Source organism: Manis pentadactyla, chromosome 1 (genome assembly GCF_030020395.1).
Source record: "Manis pentadactyla isolate mManPen7 chromosome 1, mManPen7.hap1, whole genome shotgun sequence".
NCBI classification, from domain to species: Eukaryota; Metazoa; Chordata; class Mammalia; order Pholidota; family Manidae; genus Manis; species Manis pentadactyla.
Genome location: NC_080019.1, coordinates 120414635 through 120440284, shown reverse-complemented (window position 1 = coordinate 120440284; position 25650 = coordinate 120414635). Strand labels below are relative to the sequence as shown.

General features: G+C 33.7%; 1 protein-coding gene across 2 annotated transcripts in view; it reads right to left on the bottom strand.

The window, feature by feature from the left end:
• OSTN (osteocrin) overlaps positions 1-24735 on the bottom strand; it is a 37051-nt gene extending 12316 nt beyond the window's left edge. For both annotated transcript variants that reach the window (XM_036875314.2, XM_057501165.1), the window contains exons 1-4: positions 24585-24735; positions 22904-23032; positions 14589-14687; positions 11148-11362 (exon numbers count right to left, since the gene is read on the bottom strand). In XM_036875314.2, coding sequence (XP_036731209.1) covers positions 11148-11362; positions 14589-14687 — 314 coding nt within the window. In that variant the 5' untranslated portion in view covers positions 22904-23032; positions 24585-24735. The remainder of the gene's footprint in view (positions 1-11147; positions 11363-14588; positions 14688-22903; positions 23033-24584) is intronic.
• Between the last annotated feature and the right edge of the window lie 915 nt (positions 24736-25650).

Genomic DNA, 25650 nt, shown 5'->3' with positions numbered 1-25650 from the left:
AGGCTAACCTGTCTGGATCATGTAACCCCTGTGCTCCCTGGCTTCCGTTTGGGGCAGGCCACAGGCAGGCTTGGCAGGAGAGACTGGAAGGAGAGAGGAAGTGAGATCAGGATGTGTTTCCCCTGGCTCCCTCTTTCCAAGGTCACTTCACCTTGACTGAACTCAGCACTTCTCTCAAGGCATCTGACTCTTCAGGACTCTGTTGTTTGGAAACCTCTCTCTTCATTATCTCTTCAGACCAGGGCCCCAGGTCATTGCTCCATCTATTATCATTTGCCAACGCACAGTCTTTTATAAGTAGTCTTGCTGTGAATAAACCCTTCTCACCTTCTCCTATTTCAAATGAGCTGCCTGTTCCCTGCAGGAACTCTTAACTGACAGAATAACATTACTTGCTTTGCTGACCTCCAAAATATTAATAGGAGAACTAAAGCCATAACAGTTGTGAAAATGTTTACAGTAAGTTTAAATATAGAGCATAATTATTATTGTGTTTGTTTTGGATGGCGTTTTCAGTATTGTGTGAAGGAGTGAAGGAAAAGGTCCTTCAGAAAAATTCCAGGCCAATCACTGAAATCTTCCAATATTAAGGGTTCATTCAGTTAGTAGATACTATTTTGCCAGGGATATAATCATAGCTGCTTTCTTTTGTTTACATTAATGGGATAACCATTCATTAATAAACAAGTAGACTGAAGGAAGAAAATATTTTGGTCTTCAAAGCATAATTGAGTTAACTTTGTCCTGAGAATTAATTTGTACAGCCATCTGAAAATGAAGCTAGTGTCAAATTAGGCAAAAAAAAATTAAACATTATACAAAGTAGGAAATTATAGGTGGTTCTTTGCTTCTTAATATGATCTGACATAGATTTTGCTTTGTTTAATTTTTATGATTATTTTCTTTTTAATTTTCCCCCAGCAATTCATTCATCCTTCCATTTCTATCTCTTCAAAAAACAGAGTAAAAGTTTTTTCTTTTCTCATTATTTTACAGTAACTGAAAATAAAATAAGGCATTTCATATACTTGAAACTCAGAGTTTTTAAATATGGGATCATGTACCTATAATTCAGAGATCCATAAACATGATGGGAAAATGTTACATCTGCAGTTTTGTTACCCTCTAATTGAAATACAGTATTTGCTTCAGTTATGAATGTAGGGGACAAATCACAATAGTACTAGTAGTGCCTTTTGTCATAAACAGAAATCACAGATACATTCAGATCACATTTGAGTTATTGCAGATACTTTGAAATTGTTTTTATGCTCAGTACTACCTGAAATTATTATTTTTTAGATCTCATAGATCCTATTTTATGTATCAATAAAGAAGTATATATGTTTTTATACTACTGATTGATTTTTATTTTGATAATTCTGTTTCTATATATTGGTAAACTTTGAAATTCTATGAAATTTATCCACATAAAAATATTTTCTGAGAAGGGGACCATAGGTTTCACCAAAATGCCGAAATGGCCCATTACACAAAAAACCTTACGAATCACTGTATTTATTAAGTGATGGATGAAATTTTTAGGGCTACAGTATGGAAAATGCATCTCAGACCAATCACATTCTTTTGGTGAGTATGAAAAGATAAGATATGCATGCCTGAGAAGGAGAAAAACTGATGGCATGTGAAAACCACAGGTGTTCGTAAGCGACAAAGAAAGTATCTGTGTACATTCACATATATTAAAGTAACAAGTAATTCCTGGACTTGTTATTCAAAAAAAAATAAAGAAGGAGTAAAACCGTCTGGATTAAAGGACAAAACTATTGTCTCATATAATGTGATCAAAGAACAGCAAAAACCTTATATACAGCTCTCCTAAGCAAAATTACTGTACTATTTATGGACCTTCTTTTCATGAAAGAGTTACAAAACTCTAAGCTGTACATGTTTGCTACTAAATATGTGAAAATATTCATTTTAGTCCTGTAACTTTATCCTACATATTTAAAGGATGCTGAAATATCTTTGTAACAGATGACAGAAAATTTTAATCCTTAATCTTGTTTGAGTTACCATTACATTTTGAAAGAAATCTGAAATTATATTTCAATTAAATCTCAAGAATGTGTATAGAAAGAAGAATTTTAAATAATAGCTATTACTTATCTCTTGTTTTTTATCTCTCTAATATACAAACCAAATTTAATATTTGTTTAACACCAAGAAAGGGAATTCCTGGATAAAAAAATGAATTCTAAAGCAAACTCTCACCAGAAGTGCCCTTGTAATTTAATTTGATGGAGTAAAACAGCAACTATCAAAAATGAAAACCTAAAGACAAAAATAAATTACATGTACATAAGAAATGGTTAATGTATATAGATCATTCTAAATAAAATAATACTGACACTGGAGGTCACCTTTGTTGTTAAGCCATGGAGTACAAAAGGAATGGAGTCTTTGTATTCTAATTGCATCCTCAATTTTTCAAGCTCATGGGTAAACTTCTGTGCAAATTCCTTAGCTCTCCTTAATATTTTAAACTTTCTGGCAGTAGTTGGAGATGAAGGGAAACGTAGAGAACAAGAGAAAAGAAAATGATCATTTTTGACTTCTGAAGATCATCAATTAGTCAGCTAAAATCCTTTCTTACTTTATACACCATTGGTTAGGACCTTCACAATCTGGCTCTAGAGATACTGACTAACCTAGGTTTTGCACTGCATAGTCAGTCCTAAAGCTAACAAAATGAATGTTTTTTGAATACAGTATCCCTGTGTAACTGAGGTAGGGCAGGGAATGGCGCAAGCATCATGATTAACTTTTCCTGCCTATGATGAAAAATGCTGAGATATAAATAGTATAGTAAGAACAGGAGGGACCCCATCTTAAGCCTAAGATTCCGTTTTAAAAAGCAGAGAGTTGAGAAGTAAAATTCCTAACATTCTCTGGTAATCAGACAATAACCCAACAGTCTATATCTTAAGGCAGGGCAGACAATCTTAACTGATATATTTCCACTCTTTGAAGGTAACCACTATCTTAAAGAAGAACAGGATAAATAAATCCCTTGTTTTGTGGTTTATTTAGAAAAATTAGCTGAAGGACTGATAATAAAGGAGAAGAGACATGGTGTCTCTCACCAGAGATAAGCATCTCGAGACCACAAGCCAAACCTATGCCCAACAACCTCCCCTCTGCCCTTTGCCCCATTCTTGAAAGCCTTAGAAGACAGAACCCCCAACCTTTCAGTGCTCCTTCTGAGGATGCCCGCACTTTCCTTTCTTTAAGTGCGTACTTTCAAATACAGCCTTTTCACTGCTGAAATTGCATTTTATCTCTTCGCTATTTCATTTTATTTCCAAGTCTTCACTCTGTCTCTGCTTTACTCCTGATAATTAGGAAGGGGCTGCTAAGAGCTCAGATTTGGGCCTGCATGTTTCTGTCGCCTGGGTGACCCGGATGAAACTGCAGCTGTGCGATCTGCTCTTAGTAGCCTGTATGAAAATCTTCTTTCTTTGGGAAGGTCTCAGAACATAATTTCACTCCATCCTGTGCTCCGTAGCTCCCCCACATCCTGGGGTGGTAGGGATTAGTCACCTGCCATGCTAATCCAAGCAGACACAGGATGCCAGGTGACTCTGGTTTCAGGAGCTGGCAAAGGAATCTGCCCTAGGCTGAGAACTTTCCCTCTTTCCCTCTGTATTTATCTGTTCTTTTCTGCCTGCACGGCAGCTGCCAGTCCCTGCTGCTCTTGCTTTAATGAATTCCTTCCTTACCTACACTCATCTGCCCTGTTCGAGAATTCTTTCTCACCCAGAGTCAAGAACCTCCCCTGTCTAGGTTGAGGTTTCTTCTAGTGCTTCCTTTACCTAGTGCAGAGGGAGAGAGCCCCCCAGACGCAGCTGCCCGGCAACATAACCTCAACTCCTTCCCAATTTCATTTCTTATCATGTTTCCTAGTATCTGATACTGAGCGCACACCATGTTATTCCCCTTCCCAAGAATATGCCCTGAACATTCAAGGCTGTAAGCCATCTCTTACTTGATTTCCTCTCAACAGAATATTTGTTGTTAATCCACTTAAACTTTCAAAAGCAGTACTAGTTATTTGGGTTAAATTTGTTATTACTGTTGAATATGGGTAGTCATCTTTTTTCACTATCTTGAAAATTATCAGAAAAGGACCCATAATCTCTTCAAATAGTGATTTGACCTCCCCACTAAACTCTCATTAGATTAATACGTATGTTACAATTCTTTGTTCTGTTCTCAATCTCTTTGTAATATATATTCTGAGTTATTTCCTTAGCCTTATCATGTGATGAATTTATTTATTCTTCTATCAGGTCTAATCTGCTGATTATTTCATTGCTAGTTTCTTTTTTTTTTTAACTGATCATGGATCATTTCAGACACATGCCAAAATAGAACAGTGTAATGAACTCTCATGTATCAGTCATTCAAATTGAACAATCACTGATTTATGGCAAGTCTTTCATCCATTTCATTCTTACTCCTGTATTATGTTGAAGCATGTCCAATATAAATACTTCCAGCTAAATATTTAAATGAGAATTCCTGTTACTTTTAATGTAATCATAGTGCCATTTTCATATTTGAAAGTACACAATAATTACTTAATATCATCAAGTAGCCACTGTTCATATTCAGTGTTTACTTAAAATTATCATGTAGCCACTGTTCATATTCAAAACTGTTTCTTTTCTATATTAATTTTTAAGCAAATCATTGCTTGAATCAGGGTCCCAAAATATTATAACCGATTAATAAGTGTTTTATTAGATAAGTGTCTTATTTAATCTTTAGGAGCCCCTTCATCCTCTATCTTTTTTTCCCCCCTCCAAATCCTTGTAATTTATTAATTGAGGAAACTGGATTATTCATCCTGCAGTTTCCTACAGTCTGAATTTTTTTTTTTTTTGCATTCCTGAAGTGTCTCTGAAGTCATTTATCTGTCTTCTATGTTTCCTGAAAATTGGTAGGTGGATCTAAGGCAAGACTTCTTTTTTTTAATTCTATTTTTTAAGTAGTGTTGAGTTCTTTCATTAGTTAGCATATACTAACTTGCTGCTTTTCTTCTTGTGGTGCTAGTAGTAACTGATCTTTGTTTAGATCCATCATTTCATTAGGGTTTACAAAATAGAGATATTTTAATTCTATCATTCCTTCTTTTACAAGCTGGAATAATTCTATAAAGAGGAATTTTTACTTCATTTACTTTTACCTATCTCCCTACCTACCTATTATTTATCATTTTTTCATTGCTTTAGCTGTAAAAAATCTATAAAGAGAAAATTCCCCCCTATCTATTCTTAGTTACTTAGTGGTACAGTTCACATTAGAAAAGTAGGTTTAATAATGTCTTTATTTACAAGTTCTCAAAACAATGAACTGCATTCTCCCAAGATGAATAATAATCTTTAAGACATACTTTTGAATTCAGAGATTTAAACACACTTAATGCATTATAGTTAATGTTTTTAATTAATGCTCAGATTATCATACTTTGGCCAGTGGGAACCTCTTCTAATTGGCTCCTGAGTCCTTTAAACCTGACTTTAATTACAGCAAGCTTCCTAGCTATCAGGTATGAAAAGATATTTAAGCTCAATTTGTACATTTTCTGTCCTCTTCTTCCTGAGGAGCCCTTGCTCCTTAAGTGAGAAGTAGTATCGAGAGATGGCAATCTGGGCACTAAGGTTGCTCATTGCCGCTGGGTCAGTAACTGTTTTGTAGAACTTTCAAGGTACAGACAGAATCATGAGCTCATGCTGACAGTAATTCACAAACATTAGTTCAAACTAATATGAATGTTTCATGGACATTTTTAAATCATGGGATCTTAATGATGAGGAGTTTTTATTGTATTCAACATGTTCACCATACAACTTTATCTTATTTCTATTCTGTGCTGTGAATCCCGGTTTAATTGGCACCAGGAATTGCAGAACTAGAGTTTCCTGAATATTTACTTGCTTTTCCCACAATATATAATCGACAGTCTCAGAATAGCAATACCAATAGTATTAATAGCAATATAATTTCTGAAAATAACTTTTAAGATTTTTCTTTCTTTTTGGGCTGCCTTTTCTCACGTGTTTCACTAGGTCTGTACAGATTGCTTTATTTCATTACTTGGAATAAATTTTGTTAGTGCAATAATGACATCAACTGGAATATATGTTTAAATTAATTTGTTTCAGCTATTTTTTAATATTTAGGTATAACAACTTAATATTTATTTTTGTCATATCATTATGTAAAACTATTTAAATAGTTTCAAAGTCAAAATAGTATTATTATTTATACAAGTCTAGCTTTATTTTTGATCCCTTTATCCCCTTTTCTATTTTTCCCAATAGATTACTATTTAAAAATATTTTATATTTGTCCTTTTACTTTTTAAATCTAAGTATTTATATTTGTATTGCCATGTAGCATATTACACTCACTCTTATCCATCTTGTTGTTACTAATTAACAATGTCATAAAACACACCCTATAGCAGTATATAGAGATATCCCTATCCCTCTTTTTTATAACTGTTTAGTAATAATCCATTTGCCAATATCATAGTTTATTCAATGAATCCCTTTTTTGATTAACATTTGTGCATTTTGTTTGGCAAACAGTCCTAAAATGAATAGCCTTGGGCATACATTTTTTTTTTTTAAACATGTTTTTGATAGTGAGATTCCTAGAAGCACGAATGTTGGGCTAAAGGGTAGGTGTCTATGTACTATTGCTGGTATTACGGTAAGCACCTCCCTGGGAACTCCATTGGGCATTCCAATCAGCAACATCTGGGGGTGCCTTTTCCTCATAGCCTCACTAATTAGTTTGTCTTTTTAAATGGATTTTGCTAGTTTAGTGAAAATTACTGTCAGTCAAGTGTTACTATGCTTTTTTTTTTCTTATGAGAATTGTTGGCATCTTTTCACATGATTAAGTGATTTACATTTCTTTTTGTCTATGAACTGTTTTTTTCTACCCCATTTTCCTATAGCCTTGTTCTTTTTCTTCCCTAAGTTTTTCCATATTAAAGATATTAACCTTTTGTCTTTGATATAAGTCACAAACATTTGTTCAATTTTCTTTTTACTTTGCTTTATGGTATCTTTTCTTGTGGCAACTTGTAAAAAAATATGTAATTAAACAAATGTATCTATTTTACCCTTAATTTTTCTGGATTGTGCGATGGAATTTGGAAAATTTTATTTACTCCCTCACTGAACAGAAATTCACCAATGTTTCCTTCTAGTACACATATGGGCTACATTGATATTCACATATGAGATGAATCTAAAGTTTCCTTTTATGAATGCAATGCTTGTGATTTGGGGGATCAGTATTATATTTGTTTCAGAAAATGAATGGAAGTTTACTTTATCTATTATTATCTGAAAAGGTAAAGTAACATTGGGATTATCTGATACCTTTTAGATTTTGTAAAATTCTCCTGTGAAATATCAAGATCTGGTGCTCTCTCTTGGCAAGCTCTTTTAAAATTAAAAAATGAAAGGAAAGAAATCTCCATGGCAATTGGACTTCGGGGATCAGTGTTAGTAAATTATATTTTTCTAAAATTTTATTCATTTTTTTCTAGGTCTTCAATTTACTTACATAGAGTTCAGTGAAATAGTTTTCTATTCATTTTTTTAAGTTCCTCTGTTTTGATGGTTGTTTCCATCTTGTCATTTCTAATTTTGTGAATTTGCTTTATACTTTTGTCTTAGAACAACTAGTGCCTTGTCCTGTTGATTTAAGAAAAAGTTTGCATTTATTTTTAATATCCTATATTTTGCTTTACAAATTTGATTTCAGCTTTCTTCATTGTTAATTTCTACCTTCTGCTTTTTTGTTCTGCTTTCTTGGCTTGATTTGCTGTTATTTCTAGATTTTTGTTCTGTAGTTTTGCTTTATTCTTATTACTGTTATAATGCTGATTTTTACCTGATATTTTCTTTATCTGACCATTACATTTCATTATTATTGTTTTCAATAAAGTGTGTAATTTTTTGTGTTTCTTTTTGATCTAATAATTGTTTAATAACATGGAATTATATTTTCTAGGTAAAAGTGCCTTCCTCTTTTCTGGTTTTGTTATTTAGTTATAGTTTAACTGCATTTCAGTTAGTGAAGGCTTTTGTAATATATCTATTTTTTAGAATTTCTCGAGGGTCTTTCACCTCAGATATGGTAAATTTTGTGAATATTCCATATGTACTGGAGAAGTTATATTTTATATTACTAAAGCTCAGAGCTTTATGGATTAAATTTTATATGTCTTCTATTAACTTAAAAAATATAATTTGCCTTGGATTTTTTTTAAAAAAGGGTTAAAGTTTCCTATTATTAACATATTTCTATTTCCTAGCATTCTCTGTAGTTTTTCATTGATATATATTATACTTTTTTGGTTTTTATGTTTTTCCTACTATAATTTGTCTATTCTTCTATTGTCAACCTTTCCAAATATCTGTATTTTTAGTTGTGTCTCTTAAATACAGAAGTGTTACAATTTCCTTTATCCACCATTTTGAAAATACTTGTATTTTAATAGGTAAGTTATATCATTTACATTTATTGATATGATCAAATGTTTTTGCAATCTATCATATTTTAAATGTCATGTTTATATAACCAGTCTTTAATATAAAGCTTTTCACTGTGTCCTACTTTTTGTGGTCTCTTTTTTTATAGGAGAGTTTTAATATTTATTCTTATAGTCATTTTTGTACTGATATTTTCATATGAAAACTTTGGTCCTCTCTTTTCAATTTTTATCTTGTGTTCCTTAGTAAAATATTCATTAAATTTAATTTATCTTTTATTTTCCTTCTCCATGTCCCCAAGCAACTATTTGTAGTAACGACATTTTATTCCAAGTTAATAGCCATGAAGCAATCAAAAACTCATTCTAAATGTTATATTCTCACTATTGTCCCTGAATTGCTTGACACTTTGAGGTATTATACTGTCAGACTCTGTAACTATCACACATGGCCCTCTTGTCCCTGCAGCCATCTTTTCACTTTAATATTAAAGTTATGCTCACACCAATTGTTATGATCATATCTCTCTAGTCATTTTGGTTGCCTGAAGAAACTCATTGACTAGCTTCTTTAGGAATTGCTCCTGGGAACAGTATTCCCTAATTTTTGCATGTTTGCAGTAGTTTATTTTGGAAAATCTGTCCAAATGGCCATTAAATGCTTTCCAATTTACCTTTATTTCTTATAAGCTGAGCTATGTTAGATAGATAAATTAAATCTCCTAATATAGTTTCCCTTTATGACACTTCCTAAGGAAATTATGATGAAACCTCAATATAGAATATATATACTTGTAATATTGATGCAATATATATTTGGTACATATGCTATGTATTTATGCTATTATAAATTCATATATAAACATTTACATATAACACATATTAATTTTCAAATTATTTAGTAGACTATGATGCAAGATCCAAGAATTAAGTAAATAACAATTATTAAAAGGCACAGTATTTTGTCCTTGGAAAGTCCACTTATCCCTTGGATTTCCATGGTTTTCTTTGTAACATATGTTCTTTAAACATATCAATTCTTGCTTTATATTTTAATCCATTATAATTAAGTATTTCTAAATTTCCCAATATTATGTGATTTATTTGAGGGGCAGATACTATATTTTCCTCCTCTTTCCCATCAGAGCCCAACATTGTGCCTAGGGTATAGGTGAAATCATTTATATTTCTTTAATTAAAGTAGGGTCTGAATTTCAAACTAAACGTGTGCAGTTATTTTTCAATTACGGTAAGATAAACTACAGTTCCCAAGTGATGATTTTATTTCCTAGTGTAGCTTTGAGAATCTTTCAAAACAGAAGCCTAGCAAACGACATCCTGTGTGCTGAGAACCATTGAGTGCAGCAGTCATGGAGCCATGAACGAGCATGACGTCCTAGAACTCCAAGTATACAGGTAAGACTGGAAGGAAGGATGTGGAGACGAGTGCACAAAGAAACGAGACGCCAGGTTATTAAATTCTCTGTAGGATTTGCTAAGGAGTTTGCATTTATCTTGTAAGCAACATTTCTCCCCAAACATTTGGTGTTAAATGATCCACCTGCTAGCACAGTAGATGATACATTGTCACTAAAGCGGTGGTGATGGGGATAGAGGTGGAGATGAGGAAAGATAGAGAAAGAAAAACATGACAAAGAATTGAGGCCAGAATTAGGAAAACCTTAGTGGAAGAGGATATTCTGGATAGATTTAAGATACAAAACAAATAGGATTTAAAGAATTTTGTGACAAATCAAATATTTAGGGTGAGCAGAGGGAATTCTGGTGAGCAAAAGGAGTCTTAGTAAATTCCTCAGATTCCTGACTTTGGTAATTGGTGGTTCTTGTACCACTGCTAATGTAAATCATACAGAACTAGGAACAGATACTGAAGGGGTAGAAAATGAATTAAGTTTAGGATTACTGCTTCAAACTACTGACAGTTACTCAATAATTAAAGGGAGATTTAATCACTGTAATTCTAATATAATAATTGGTAGTTTAGAAAGCACTCATTTGATTTTTATTGAGGTTCAGTAATCATCCCTGTTTTACAGATAAATAACCTGAGGATCACAGAAGATAAGATTTTTGTATAAGTCACTTGACTAGACATGATCAGAAATTTGACTTAAACACATGCTATGACTGTAAGTCCCTAGAGGTCTTCACTAACCTCTTGGTATAGGGAGAGTGGACTCATTCACCTATTTCAGAAAGCTTTGTATCAAGGGTAAAAGTAAAATGGTATTCTGGTTATCTTTATTAAACAGAAAACTCAAATGACCATAACATTTATCCCAAAGCATACACATCTCCCCTCACCTCCCAAATACTTAATGTCTTATAATTTTATATCTGCAATAGATTCTTCTTCAGGAGATATTATCACAAAACTATTAGCACCTCCTATAGCAGTCATTTTGCTCCCTAAACAGTTACTTCCAAAGCTGTAAAGTTAAACTCACAAGCTAGCTAAAACACTGTCAACTCTGCTTACCTACAAGGTTTTCATTGTATTTTTGAAGTGGGATTCTGTCTGTTTTGGAACCCAGAATGGAAGAATTAGAAAATGAAAACGTTCCTTCTCCAAGAGTTCACTTACCTCTGTTTACCTTTAGGTTCTACAGAGCCAGCTGAGAGTCTGTCCAGAGGAGACCCAAAACCAGAGAAGCTCCTTTTTTTCTTTGTTTCAATCACATCATTCTCTAGAGACACAAATTCATCAAGAAGCAAGAGTTTTGCTGCCAGATCAGTGGCTGATTTTTCTTCCCTGGCTGTGGGTGGTGACTGTACATCTGTGACTCTCAAGTCAAAGACCTGTTGGGCAGGAAATGTTGTTCCATTCACTAAGAAAAAGAAACCTCAAATGTGTACAATAATCTGCATTTTCCTTTTGCTACCTTTAGCTGACATGCCTGTCATGACACTTGATTTCTTGTGGAGTCATGCTCCAGAGAGAAAGACTTTCAGGGACCATAACACATAGAAGAGAGGTATATCCAAAATAAGTTAAAGGAAAACAACAACAACAACAACAACAACACACACACACACACAGAAAAAAGGGGAACTTTTATTTAAAGTTCTGACTCTAAAATTTAGTATATAACTAATCATTTTTTCAGATTCTTTCTAAGGAACAACTACATCATCCTTCCTGATCACTCCCATAGCACTTTATCTATCGGTCTTCCATCACTGCACTCATTACAGTTTCCCTTTTATTAGACCGGTTATAATACATTTGGATTGCTTATTAGATTGTGAGTAATCTGAGGATAATGATTGAGTCTCATCAGTCTTTTATTTGCTCTATTCACTGCTTTGCCCAGTATTTTGCTCATAGTTAGTACTCAGTACATTTCTGATGAATATTTATTGAATGAATTCTAAAGAAAACTAAAACTCATGCTGTCTTTTTTTCATCACTCATACATACCTTATTGATTTAAGTCACTGAGTTCCCACTAGGCACCAGGTTCTACATTAGATGCCAGGTGCATAAAAATTAACACAATCCAGTCTTTGACCTCAGGTTGCTTACTAATTCCATTCATTGTCATTTATTAACAAATATTCATGTGTCCCCAATGAGTTAGTGCTAGTACAGTGACTTTACTGTCCCATTTCTTGTTTGTTTATTTGTCTACTACACATATTAAAACTTTGTACTCCATCCAAGTCTTAAAAGTAAGGGTGTCTAGTTGATGAAGTCTATCTTTTCTTTTTCTAAGCCCAGTGACAGCATTCAACAAAAAGTGCTCCTATTAACAATTCAAATCATTGTGTAGTACAGGAGATATTACTTCTTTTCCAGAAGTCTGTGAGGATTCTCTGATGGGAAGAGACTTCCGCTCGAGGGATCTCATCTTTTTCTTTACGTTCTGTCTTTCTTCTTGGATTATTTCTTCCATTCTCTTTCTATTCTCTTTTTCCTCAGTAAAATGAGTGGCATTTTCCAACCCTTTCCATCATTGGCTCCAGCAACTCTCTTTTGAAATACTTATAGTCTGTCACATACAGACTCAAAGCTATGGACTTCCTCTTTCCTAGACCAATCAAGTCTGCAGTAAGGCTGGTCAGTTCTTGCAAGACCTCTCTTATTCCTGCTCTGACTCCCATCACTAGTGACTTGTATCAGGTCCTCTTTACTGTATAGTATACATTCTTAATTACCTTGTAATAACTTGTTTCTCTAGCTCCCTTTTTTCTGTTCTTTACAGAATTGTGCCATAAAGTTAATTGTCTCCAAACACCACTTTCCTCATATAAAAAGAAAACAAAAAATCCCTCATAACTCTTTGTAAATTATCCTGTGAAGTCCTCAATATGATGCCAAATTCCTCTTAAATATCAACTTCTATTACTTTCCTATGTAAGCTTGGCAACATAGAAACTGGAGAAGGATGCTATAATAATGAGAAAGAAATTAAAGAACAGGTGACAAAACTTCAAAGGGCCAAGATAGGAGATATTAGCTCTCAGAACATCCTTCCAACTAACATATAAAATAGAGTTTTGTTTCTTTTTAAAGATATTCTTAACTCTCAGATTTAAAAAAATCATAGAACTCATATAAAACTTGTCCTTTGGTGAAGTGCCTTTCAGATTCTTGTTTTACATTATTTAAAAAGTACAAACAACAATTTTTAATAAGATCAAAGAAGCCAAATTATTTTTTCTCTGTGCAGAAATGTCCTTACACTTCTTTTCCTTTGTATTTTAGTCATGGCAGCAAGAAAACATTTGTGCAGTAATAAAAAGTTTTATCAAAACTACTCAAATTCTGATATGTAAACAATTTCAAATTTTACACCAAAGTACTTCATCTTGATGTAATTGATTGAATTATAAATATGGCTGAAATGACCATGAATTTTCATTTATGCTTTTTTGTTCAAGGAATACAAACCTTTATTATTATTTCCAGTTTTTTTGACAGTTAGGTAACTGGCTTTATCTGAATCCATAGTGAGAACAATAGAAAAAAAAAACCTATTTCCTTGACTTATCTTATCAAGTCACCTCCCTATCTATCAGCAGCATTTACTTCTGATGCTAGTAGAAATGGCTTATGTTCATTAAATATATATGGTCCCCCTGAACAGACACTTCTCCAAATAAGAAATTCAGATGGCCAACAGGCACATGAAAAGATGCTCCACATCGCTTATCATCAGGGAAATGCAAATTAAAACAGCAATGAGATATCATCTCACACCAGTTAGGATGGCCAGCATCCAAAAGACTAGCAACAACAAATGTTGGTGAGGATGCAGAGAAAGGGGAACCCTCCTGCACTGTTGGTGGGAATGTAAATTAGTTCAACCATTGTGGAAAGCAATATGGAGGTTTCTCAGAAAACTAAAAATAGGAATACCATTTGACCCAGTTATTCCACTCTTAGGAATATACCCAAAGTGAACAAGATCACAGATTCAAAAAGACATATGTACCCCTGTGTTTACTGCAGCACTATTTACAATAGCCAAGACATGGAAGCACTAAAGTGTCCATCAGTAGATGAGTGGATAAAGAAGATGTTGTACATATACACAATGGAATATTATTCAGCCATAAGAAGAAAAAAATCCTACCATTTGCAACAACATGGATGAAGCTAGAAGGTATTATGCTCAGTGAAAAAAGCCAGGAGGAGAAAGACAAGTACCAAATTATTTCCCTCATCTGTGGAACATAAGAACGAAGCAAAGACTGAAGGAACAAAACAGCAGCAGGCTCACAGACTCTAAGGAGGGACTAATAGTTACCAAAGGGAAAGGGGGTGGGGAGGGAGCGAGAAGGGGATTAAGGGGTATTATGATCAGCACACATAATGTAGGGGGGTCATGGGGAAGGCAGTAAAGCACAGAGAAGACAAGTAGTGGTTCTATAGCATCTTACTATGCTGATGGACAGTGACTGCAATGGGGTATGTGGGGATACTTGATAATATGGGTGAATGTTGTAAAAACCTTCATAAGATTGTATATAAATGATACCTTAATAAAAAAATATGTTCCCTTAACCTAGTTTCCATTACCTCTGTTGCTACATCCGCTGAGAGGACTTTTCCTGAACTCCATAGCATCAGTGTCACAGTCAGGATAAAATGTGCACTTGCCAATCTCCAGTCGAGCATCTGAAGGTCACATACATCAGGATTAACATCATTAGTTTTGTGTATAAAGGTAGAAAGCAAAAGTTCCTATAAGGCTTGTTAAACATAGGATATAGACCAAATTATTCAGCTTCTATATGCTGGAGCACATCTCTGCAAAACTTAAGTAATAATTAATAGAAGCTGTCAATTTCCTGGAATGAATTCTCTAAAGGCTTCATTTCCATGGAAACCTAAACTGGGGTTGAACAGCTATAATCATAATTTAACTAGAACTAACCCAAGTCTGAGAAATCTAGTTTGTATAATTTTGTTATTTGGCTGCCTAATCCAGGGATTACAACCTCATGTATCTACAGGGAAATCCATGAGATTGGCCAAGTATGAGAGCATGCAGCCTGATGAGGTTTGTGGTGAACCACAGAGAATGTGCTGTGCTTAGAAGCACTTAAATTAAAAATTTCAAAAACACCACATATTAAATAGGAGAATATTTTTATGTCCTGTGTTTTGTAGTATCTCAAGCAAAATTCAAAGGTAGACATCTTATAGCAAAAATGTCAGATTTCATTATTATCAAAATTGAAAACTTCTATATGGTAAGATACAGCAAATAAAATTTAGAAAATTACAAATGCAATCTATTTTCAACATATATAAGAAAAGAAAGATTAGCATTTTGAATATTCAAATTATTATAAAATTAAAAAAAATACACATGCAAGTAAAAATGGGCCAAAGTTATGAATGGATATTTCACAGGAAAGGAATAGCTTAATGGAAGACAAACATCCAAAAACATACATAACCTATTTAAGGCAAAAAAAAAAAGAGGGAGAGAAATGATATACTAGTTCATATACATCAGATTGGCAAAAATTTAAAGTGACTGTTATAAATGTTAGAATGGTATTTGGAAACAGAAAAACTTAAGCAAGCTGGTGAAGTTGGAAATGGATCAGTCATTTGGAGAAAAACGGACAATAACTGAATGGTTGAAAAAGGTCATGTTCTAAACAGAATGCATTTATTTTACTTTCTGTATATAGTCCAGAGAAACTCTTACAAATGTGTAAGGAGATCTGTATGTGAAAAACTGAAATCAGCCCACCTACCATACTCAAGAACAAACTGATTAATCAGTTGGGGTATTTCATATTATGTACTCAAAGCGAATGACTTAACCATGTAATATATGTGTGCCTACTGTTAAAACAAGTGACTTAAATGTTATGTGTTTATATGCATAGATTTCAAGGAAACACTTTAGGGGGCAAATGGGAAGTTGTAGAAAATGCGTATGGCATGCTACTAGTTACCTAAATTGGAAATACACAAAGCAATTCCACATATTTAGAAATCTATACATATAATTAAAGTATAAATCAGTGGAACTTGATTCATGACTATGATTGCCTCTACAGAGGGAGGGAAGTAAATAAGAGTATGGAAGGAATCATAGGAGACTAATTTTTTATCTGTAATTTTTTAAAAAGGAAATATGTCTAAATATTACATTTGTAAATTCTGTGTAGTAAGCACAACGATGTGTCATTTATAAATTCATAAGTTTTTTAAGCTTAAGAAAGCTCTATATAGCCAATTAAAGCTGATCTATGGTCTATCACAGGTTTGCTAGCTGCCAGCCTGACTGCTGGTAAAGGAGGAGGTGTTGCCTGGCATAGGGAAGATCACAGGCTGTGGGCTACAACAGAATGAACTTGAACCACTTAGTGTATGGTATTGGGGTAGTCCCCTAGTTCATCCTTTATGAATGAGAAGTCTCAGCAAATCTATTTCCTTAAAAAAATCATTTGGAAAGCTGCTGGGAGCAAAAAGGAAGGGATTCTAGGCTGGATTTGAAGAACTGGTTTAAATCTAATTTTTTGCTTGAGTGTGACCTTGGATGTGTGTCATTTAACCTACTTGGGCTTTATTTTCCATATTTGTGAAGTGAGGAGTAATTCTCACATCAAAAGAGCTTTAAGAGTCCTGAATTGATTCATGTATAACTTCTTAATCCAATATAGAATGTATAACATACGTGAAATAACATTTATACAGTATTACTAAATATTTCTTTAATAACTACATTTGCTTTGGTGTGACCTAAGAATATTTTTCTGAAACTTCCTTAAAATACTGTTGCTGTGAAAACAGTGTAGATTTTTGTAATAAATGTTATTTGCTGTAATACAGACAGATAAGTACTTCACATAGAGTGGCATCTGCATTAACCATGTCTATTATGACTTAGAATGGAGAAAAACTATTTTAGCTTTGTCAATAACATTCATTTATCAAATATAATTTTAATTTTCATGTGATGCAGTCTAGACTAATTTCTTCATTACATTACCAATTAGTCTATTTTGGAATCTTGTCACATCATGTCAGTGATTACTGACTTCTCTATTTCCACCCTTTCTGAAAGGGAACAGCAAATTATATGTTCTCTTTCTGACAAACTGATATCTGAATTGAATTTTTTGGTAAGTATCATAAAATAACAAATTACGAGTATGTTTCTAAATTGAGACAGTGGAAAAATAAAGAGTGTAATAGTTATCTGGTAAAAATAACAACTTAAAAAAATGCATTAGCCATTTTCGAGAAAATCAGCAACTGAATCATATTTTTTCCTTCTGATTTTGCTGATGTCTCTTTGACATTCCTCAATGTAAAGGAAGATACATTAAAAATGTAACTAGTTTTAAAATGATCTTATATTTCTGGCATATCTTTTTTAAATAGCTCTTTCATTCAATCAAAGATACACTACAATTATGTTTTCTTTCTGCATTTTTTATCATCTTTAAAATAGGTTACAAAGTGTGAAATTGCCCATTTTTTAAAGCTTTCTATGTGGATTTCCTTTATCTATTTTTATGTACATTTACTAGCCAGGTTTCTCTTCATCTCTGCAGTCTTATAAATGGCACAGGATGGGTGTTTATAATATTGATGATTATGTCTAAGGCATATATTTTTGTACTTGGGTGTATATAGGAAAAAAATTGTAATGTATCATCTTACAGATAACCACATCCTGACTATTTGGATAGGGAGATGTAAAAATAAATCCTGAGTTTAAATACACACATTTAATGGTTTAAAGTCATGCTTGTAGCCAGTTAACCAAAAGGCCAAGTTCCTAAATATGGCATTTGGTACACTAATGAAAACAAACACCCTGGCACCTGCCACACAAAAGACATTTGATTAACTAGTTGAAACTTGATTGCTACAAAATTAGAAACAGAGGAAATTATAGGGAGGGAAGGAAAAGACTGGTTCAGTTTCATTTCCCTATTTGTTGATAGTGGATAAATATAGCCTATGATTTAAAAATCTACTGGGCCCCACGTATGCTCCAGATCATAGAAAACACTCAAGGATGTTCATTGTGTGAATACACGAAAATGTAGGCGTTTGCAATTTTTTTCAGTATATTAATAGTTTTTACTGAGTAATTTCTGAATAATATTCCTCTGAATAGTGAGGAGCTTCAAAAGAGACAGTAGGCATGGGATCTGCCGTAAGAAGAAGATTAGGTGGGTATTTCATCGCTAGCCAATTGATTTGTGTACATTTTTACTTTTTAAATAATACCACTGAATAAACAAACATCCTATCTCATGTAACATCTTCACCTTTGTCTCAAAGACTTTCCACATATAAGAATTTGTTACATCTCAAAGGGACCTCCAAACTGTGGCTGGAGTGGTTGGTGGAGGGAGCAGGGTGTGGAGGTATGAAGTTTTGTCATTCAATTTTGGGAAACAACGTATGTTCTATATTCCTTTAGAACACTGACAGTGCATATTGACCTATTAAAGGCTCTAAAGTAGAGTAATAAAGAAACTATATTTACACGAGAATTAAATGAGAATTCTGTCCAAGCAGAGAAAGATGTTTGCATTATGGATAATTCGCGCTGGAATGGGTCACTGTAAAAATTTTGCTGTTGTAAAATTTTTTCTCAAGTGGGCTGGGGCAGAAAAAGAAAACTTTGACGATCACTGATCTAAAAAAGAAAGAGCAATTTTAATGACAGGAGGTTTTAGAGTAAAAGAGGACTAAGCTGAAAAGGAGAAACAATCAGAGCCAGTCTCTGTTCTAATGTACTTTTTAATAAAACAGTTAACCTATATGCTTCTGAGGGCTGGTGTGGAAGAAAAACAAACTACTCAGGTGATCAAGGAAATTTCTCTTCCACCGTAAAGTTTATCATTAATATCTGATATAGGTATAGTCACCTAACTATTAGAGAGTCATAAAAAGCACTGAGTTTGGCAATAAATCTTGATAACTTCTGTGAATCTCTTATTTACCCTAATTTCTTGATTGGGAATATTTAAGAAATAGACTCTCCCCCACTCCTATTTTTCAGCAAAAATGAAAAATAAAGGATTTAACTAAAATAAATGATAAATGACTTAAAAACTAACTAAGCTTTTATATTTTTATACTTTCTTTCCACTTTGGCAGAGCACGAGTAAGTAAGACATAATAGGACATGTAAAGCGTCCCTAGTTCAGACTCTGTGATATGACCAGGTGTGCTCATCCACAATGCGGCTCACAGTCTTCTTTCTCTGACACCGGTGGTGTTCTCTAGGCAAGTGGTGAGTCAGTGTGGTCCCTGATTAAATCTACAAAACAGTACGTTCTTCTTTGGCACACCCTGTACCCTGCCCTATAAATTATAGCCACTCAGGTCTTTTTGATAGTAGAGAAAAATTTCAGGAATAGTAGATAACAGAGTGACTATAATTTTTATTTTCAAAGAAGGCCTAAAAGGGACAATGCTTAACACAATGCCTGTGTGGCTAGCTGTTAAAAAAAACACCTAGTCTGCCAGCTGTGAGATAAGGGCCCTGCCTTAGCTTGGATGTATGACTTCCCTCTCTAGACCAGCAAAATGAGGTTGGTCTAACTGACCTCTAATGTGCTTCTAGCTTTTTAAAAGTCTGTTGGTGAATCTCATTCTTTTTGGGTGGAATCACAGCCTTTGTAGATAATGATAGCTGGCACAGATTTAGCTATGAAAACCTTTCTGCTGCCCTCAAATCAGTTGGAATCTGTGCATAAACTTGCATCCAGGTTTTGACATAAATATGCTCATCTTCAGTTAGTGGATAAGCATCCCTGCTGGGCTGTTTATTGGTCTGGTGGTCCTGAGCTAGATGCTTAAGCTGACAGACTTGTCCAATAAAGCTCACTTTATGAATTCACAGAATTTTAATTAATTTTAGTTAATTTAAAATTATTTACTTTATTTACAAATAGCACAAACCATTATGGATTTGGCTTAAGGTTGCCAAAGAAGAGCAACAGAAATACTTAATTTTATACTTAATATTACTAAAGTGTATCAAAATATACATTTATTTATGAAAAAACATTGCATCATTTTAATTCTTATTTTATCATTGGTAAAAATGTTGATGAGAACTCTAAATTGTGCATGAAAACAATTTGTAAACTCTAAGCTAATGTGAAAAATGATTATAATTGAGCTGAAGGCAGGTCTTTGAAGCCAAGTCCTTCCAAGGTACATGAAGCTTCCACTCAAACACCACTTAGGAAATCTGGGGCCATTCAGAAAGACATTCTGCAAAACTTAGGGTAAACAAGCAATGGGAAACACTACAGTTTGACATTACACTAGTGACATTTTTATTTCAATGAGTGACAGTATTTGAATAGAGTGTTGAAGAAGGTTGTGACTGGTTTTCTTTGATGAGTGAAGCAACCAAGTGTCTGTGACACCTGCTGCTGCAAACAGATGTAGACCAGGTGACTCAGGCCCCCTCCTTATGGGAGTTTCAGGGCCACAGCCTTTAGTGAATTTGGCCCCACAAAGAAGAGAACTGAACATGGTGGCGGCACTTAGATCTTTAGAAGTGTAGAATTAGTTTTGGATCCTTGTAAACATAAATAAGAGATTTAAAATCACTGAGGATTTGCACCTGAGTAACTAAATTACAACTTGTAGCTTTGTCACTAACATACATACATATATATATGACCTATATCATTATCGCAAATACATCTGAGAACTACTTACAGTGCTTAGACATTTATTTAAACTTTTTCTTGTGAAATTTGTTATTCTTGGTAAATTTTGTGATGGGCATTTTGCTTTATGTTTTGAAGAAGGTACAAAGAGAGACAGAAGTTTAACATTTCCCATTTTTTAAAATTAAAATATCAGGAATGTGCTCTTTCCCATTTCTCATTGCTCTTCAATCAGTAGCAGTAAATTTTCCAAAATCACAAAGCCAGTTAGAAGAAGAGCCAGAAAAACGACTTGGATTTTCATACTCTTAGTTTCATGCTCCTTCAAGTTAACCTATTTGTAGAAGTATAAAACATTTTTCCATCTCCAAAACAAATTGCTTAAAAAGTAAAATGTTTATGGATGAGGTGCTCTTAAGGTGGCTGACACCTGCATTTGTAAAGGACTTTTCTTGAATGCTAGAAATCAGGAAGAATGAGAATTTACTAGTATACGTGTTAACTGATTTGATTCTATTTGGCAACATTTTCATTCTTTTTCAGATACTATTGCCTTCCAAAAATCTCAAAATTTTCTTGTTCAGTAAAGTATTTAGTTGTTACTGTGAACACTTTGAGAGTAAGAACTATGTCATATTCACCATTGTATCTCAGCACCCAACATAATGCTTGGCATAGAGTCATGTTATGTGTTGAATGAGTGAATGAAGCAGCCTTATGTGGTTGGTTAACAGGAATGCAGGACAGATATTCACATCCCAGTTTATTGATGTGGAAGCAAAGGTATAGAATAGGGAAGAGATTTGCTCAGGTTTTATGCCTATAGTACTAAGTGATGAAGTTCATGCCAGAATCTCAGTAAAACCATGAATGTTTCATTCTAATGAAATGGATATTTCTCATTCTGATGAAAGGTATACACATCAATATTCTCCAATAATTAACCCAGTAGAGTTTAAAATTTCCCCTTATCAGATATCAATTTGTGCTTAGTCCCTTAAGTTACTCTAAGTTTTCTTAATACTATGTCACCTGGAAATAGATAAGAACTCTAGTGTATAATTGTAGACAATTCTGCAAAGTGGGTCTGTTGTTTAATTCTAATACTTAAAAATGGGAAAACCAAGCATCTTTAAAATTATGGATGGGGCAAAGTTGCACATAAATGTGGTAGAATTGCACATAAATATGCTTCTTGGCCACTTGAAACACAAGCAATTTTATCTGGCATGAAATGATTTTCAAAGGGTGAAGTTGGATAAATACAGTTAAATATGGCATATATAAGCCTTAAGAAAGTGTGGACTCTCACCACCTCCTTTACCCTTTACCCTACTTTCTCCTTATATATAATATTTCATAAAAATATTAACTTACATTTAATTTACAATAAACTAGTGAATGTAATCAATGAAAAAAAGACTCTATAAAATGTACATGAAGGGTCAAAATATGAATTTTACAATACTCAACAGGATGCATTTATTAGATATATACTGTATATCAGGCACCAGGTAAGTAAAAAATGAGTCTAACCCTCTCTTTTCCTCCAGTTGCTCACAGCCTGGTGGAGGTGGAAACCCTTCAACCACTTGGCGCTGCCCATGGATTACCTCCTGCAAAAGCAGACTCTTCTGGGAATGCTTCCATTTCCTTCAAGTACAATTGCTGTAAATAACGTTTTTTAAAAAACATTTCATAGTACTTTATTATTTTGAAATTAATTTATCTCTTTTCATCCTCACACTGGTCATGTAAGATCTATATGGAAAACATAATTCCATTTTTTAGTAGGCCAACTGAGACGAGATGAGTTAGTTTAAAACCCTGGTCTCCTAACTCCTGCTACTGTATGTATACTTTCTAACACAATGAAGTGATTTAGTAGAAAGAGGTTGGACTCTAAGTTTATACAGACATGGATATGACTCCTGACTGGGCATGTTACTTAGCCTCTCTGATTTAATATCGTCATCAAGGAAAATGGAGCAAAGACTCACTCTATAGGTTTGTTATAAAGGATTAGAAATAACAGGTAAAGTGACTAGCACGAGTTGGTTACACAATAACTTACAGTTATTATCCTAATAGTGCCTTTTGAAATATGGTGAGCTCTCTAAATATGTCTTACTCTGTCCTAATGCTTTTTTATTTTTATGAAAAAATATCTTTTTAAAATCCTTGTTCATTGTAAGGAACAAAATTAATCCTTACAGTTATGGCAGAATGAAGACCCAGGGATGCTGAGTGGAAGGTGTTGGATCCAGACCCGGGATGAGAAGTTTGGTTTCCTGACTCCGAAGCTTGCGTTCCTCCAACGGCACCACTGAATCTAGACACAATCTGTTGGTGGGTAGGGGCCACATCAGACAGACTTTTCACAAGGAGGTTACATCAGATGATGCCTAAAGATGAGCCCCAAGATTCTGCGATATTGAGACCTCATTCGATAATATAGGAAATACTGACTGATATGGAGGCTTCCCTACGCCATTCTTATGGTCAGTATCTCTGGCACTTCTCGTTCTTTTGTCTCTTTCAATAGGAACAGATGGCTGTTGAGCCCTAGTCTGTGCTTCAGGTTTGCCTAAAGTTGCACAACTACATAGTGACAGAGTTGAGGCAATATTTTGAGACTGCTTGCTTTGAGTTCTCTTCCTCTGAGACAAGCTCAATTAATCTGATTTTATTAACCAAGTGTTCAAATCATTGAATGTATTTGAACAAGAAGTTAAAATTATAGCCCTGAGGTCCCCCAACATAGTCTACTATTTATATCTGCTTCTCTGATGCCCGAGATTCATGGCATAAGAATCAGTTCAAATTCCTGGGAAATAAGGGGGAGAAAGCAAGTGTTAATCTTAAACAAAGTATTGAATGAAGCAACAGTGCAATTCACTTCTAAAGAGGATACTTGAATTTGTACGTCCAGAAGGCTTTCCTTAGAAAAGTTCTGTAAGATAGTTGCAGAGTGCTATCAAAGTAAAGAGAAGACACAAAATGTGCCTGATGTTTTTGGGGAGAACATTAAATATAATCCTACCAGTTCTATAGCTTGTATGCGCATTAAAATCACCATAAATCATTATTAAAATTATTTAATTTCTAGAAAGATACCTCAGAAACAAATAATAATCACATTCCTAAACCTATAGAATCTGTAACTATAATTCAAATGAACAATATTTTGCATTGCTAGACTGAATTTATTGGGTGTACACTATTTCCACGGATTAGAACCTGAAACAAAATTTTTAATTTGTTCTTTAACAGAACACAAATATGTTTCAGATTAACTCTCAACTCATTAACTTAATAGCAAGAGCACTTGAAACACTAAAGAATAGATATCTAAGTCTACTCTAAATTGTTATTAATATTATGCTTGCATATTTGAGTCTTATAAGAAGAAAAATAGGATGCTTCAACTTTTAAGAATACAGATTATAGAATTAAATTTTGCTTAATTTAGGGATGTTTCTTAAGCTCCAATTTTGACAGAAATAAAGAGAAAAATTTCTTTTCTACCTAGGTTTTTAAAAGTGGACCACTTTTGTACATGAAAAATTTTCCTAATATCGGACATCTTTGATGAAAAAAATTAATACAATTAACATACATATAGAATCATTATCTTGAGTTTCATTTCTCTTTGTTTTAAAATGGACAATAAAATAAAAAAATATATAAATATGAAATGTTTGAGCAAACATTTAGCTCCATCTTAATTTTATATAACAAAAATATCTTCTTAGTTTCTCTACTCATTTTATAGAGGGAAATAGTTCTAAAAACATGCAATTTTCATAAAGTCAAGATATAAGCAAAACATTTAAAAAGCATATGAAAATTAAAAATAGTTAAAAAGAACACAAAATCTTTATCTTTAACTTACCTTGTGAAAAATCAGGAGATTCTAATTTTAGAGTTCTGTCTGTGCAGTTTCTCCCAAACTCAGTCCTGATGGTAAGTTTTCTCTCTGAGTTTTTATAGTCTCAGTTATACACCCCTTACTCCAATCCCTGCATTTGCTTTCTCTTACATCATTTCTAGATTTTCCACGGAACATTTTCCCAAGCCTCTCTTCAATCTTCCTCTCTCTCTCTTATTCTCTTTTCTCTCTCTCTCTCTCTCTCTCTCTGTCTGTCTCTCCATCTCCTCCTCTCTCTCTTTTCCTCTCTTAATTTTTCTTTCTACATTTATTCTGTCTAGTGCTGTGACCATAGTATGTAAGTAACAATGAGAGCTCAGGCTCTGGAAAATTTAAGTATACATTTAGTATTGTGTTTAGCGTTAGATCCATCACCTCTTCCTGAAGTTCCAGTCCAGCTCTGGTAATTACAAATCCTATTTGAGAAATAAAGTGCACTAATATTTGTTAAAAATGCTATGTCAAAGTAAGGGTATTTCAAAATAAGACTTAAGCAGATTATAATCAGGAACCCAAAGTGATTTATTGGGTATATATTTTGAACCCTCAAATTAAATGATTATGTATGGAAATGGTGAATAGTTTCAGACTCAACCAGGTGCACAGCCCTATGTCAGTGAAGCTGACAGTCACTTCATAATTAACATTGCTATAGTGGGAAGGCTCTCACTGACAAACCTATAAATACTGAACTGTGACATGTGGACTATAAATGCACACTTTGCAATTCATTCTTATCTTGCTCTTGCTCTCCAGTATTTTAATTTTCTTTCAACCAAACTATTCCTGCCTCTGTCTGAAAATTTCCTTCATTGTTATTTCCTGCTAATCACATTTGTAAACTTACAAACACAAATTGTAAACAAAATGCATTATTAAACCCTAAAGGTAATATTTTATGTTGTTAGGTCATTATTAGCTCTTTTCGTTCACTGGTAGATCCCCATTTGACAGATAAAACACTGAGGCTATATAAACCAAGTGACTTAATGAGGTCAGAGAGCTAGAAAGTAGCTGAGCCAGAATTCAA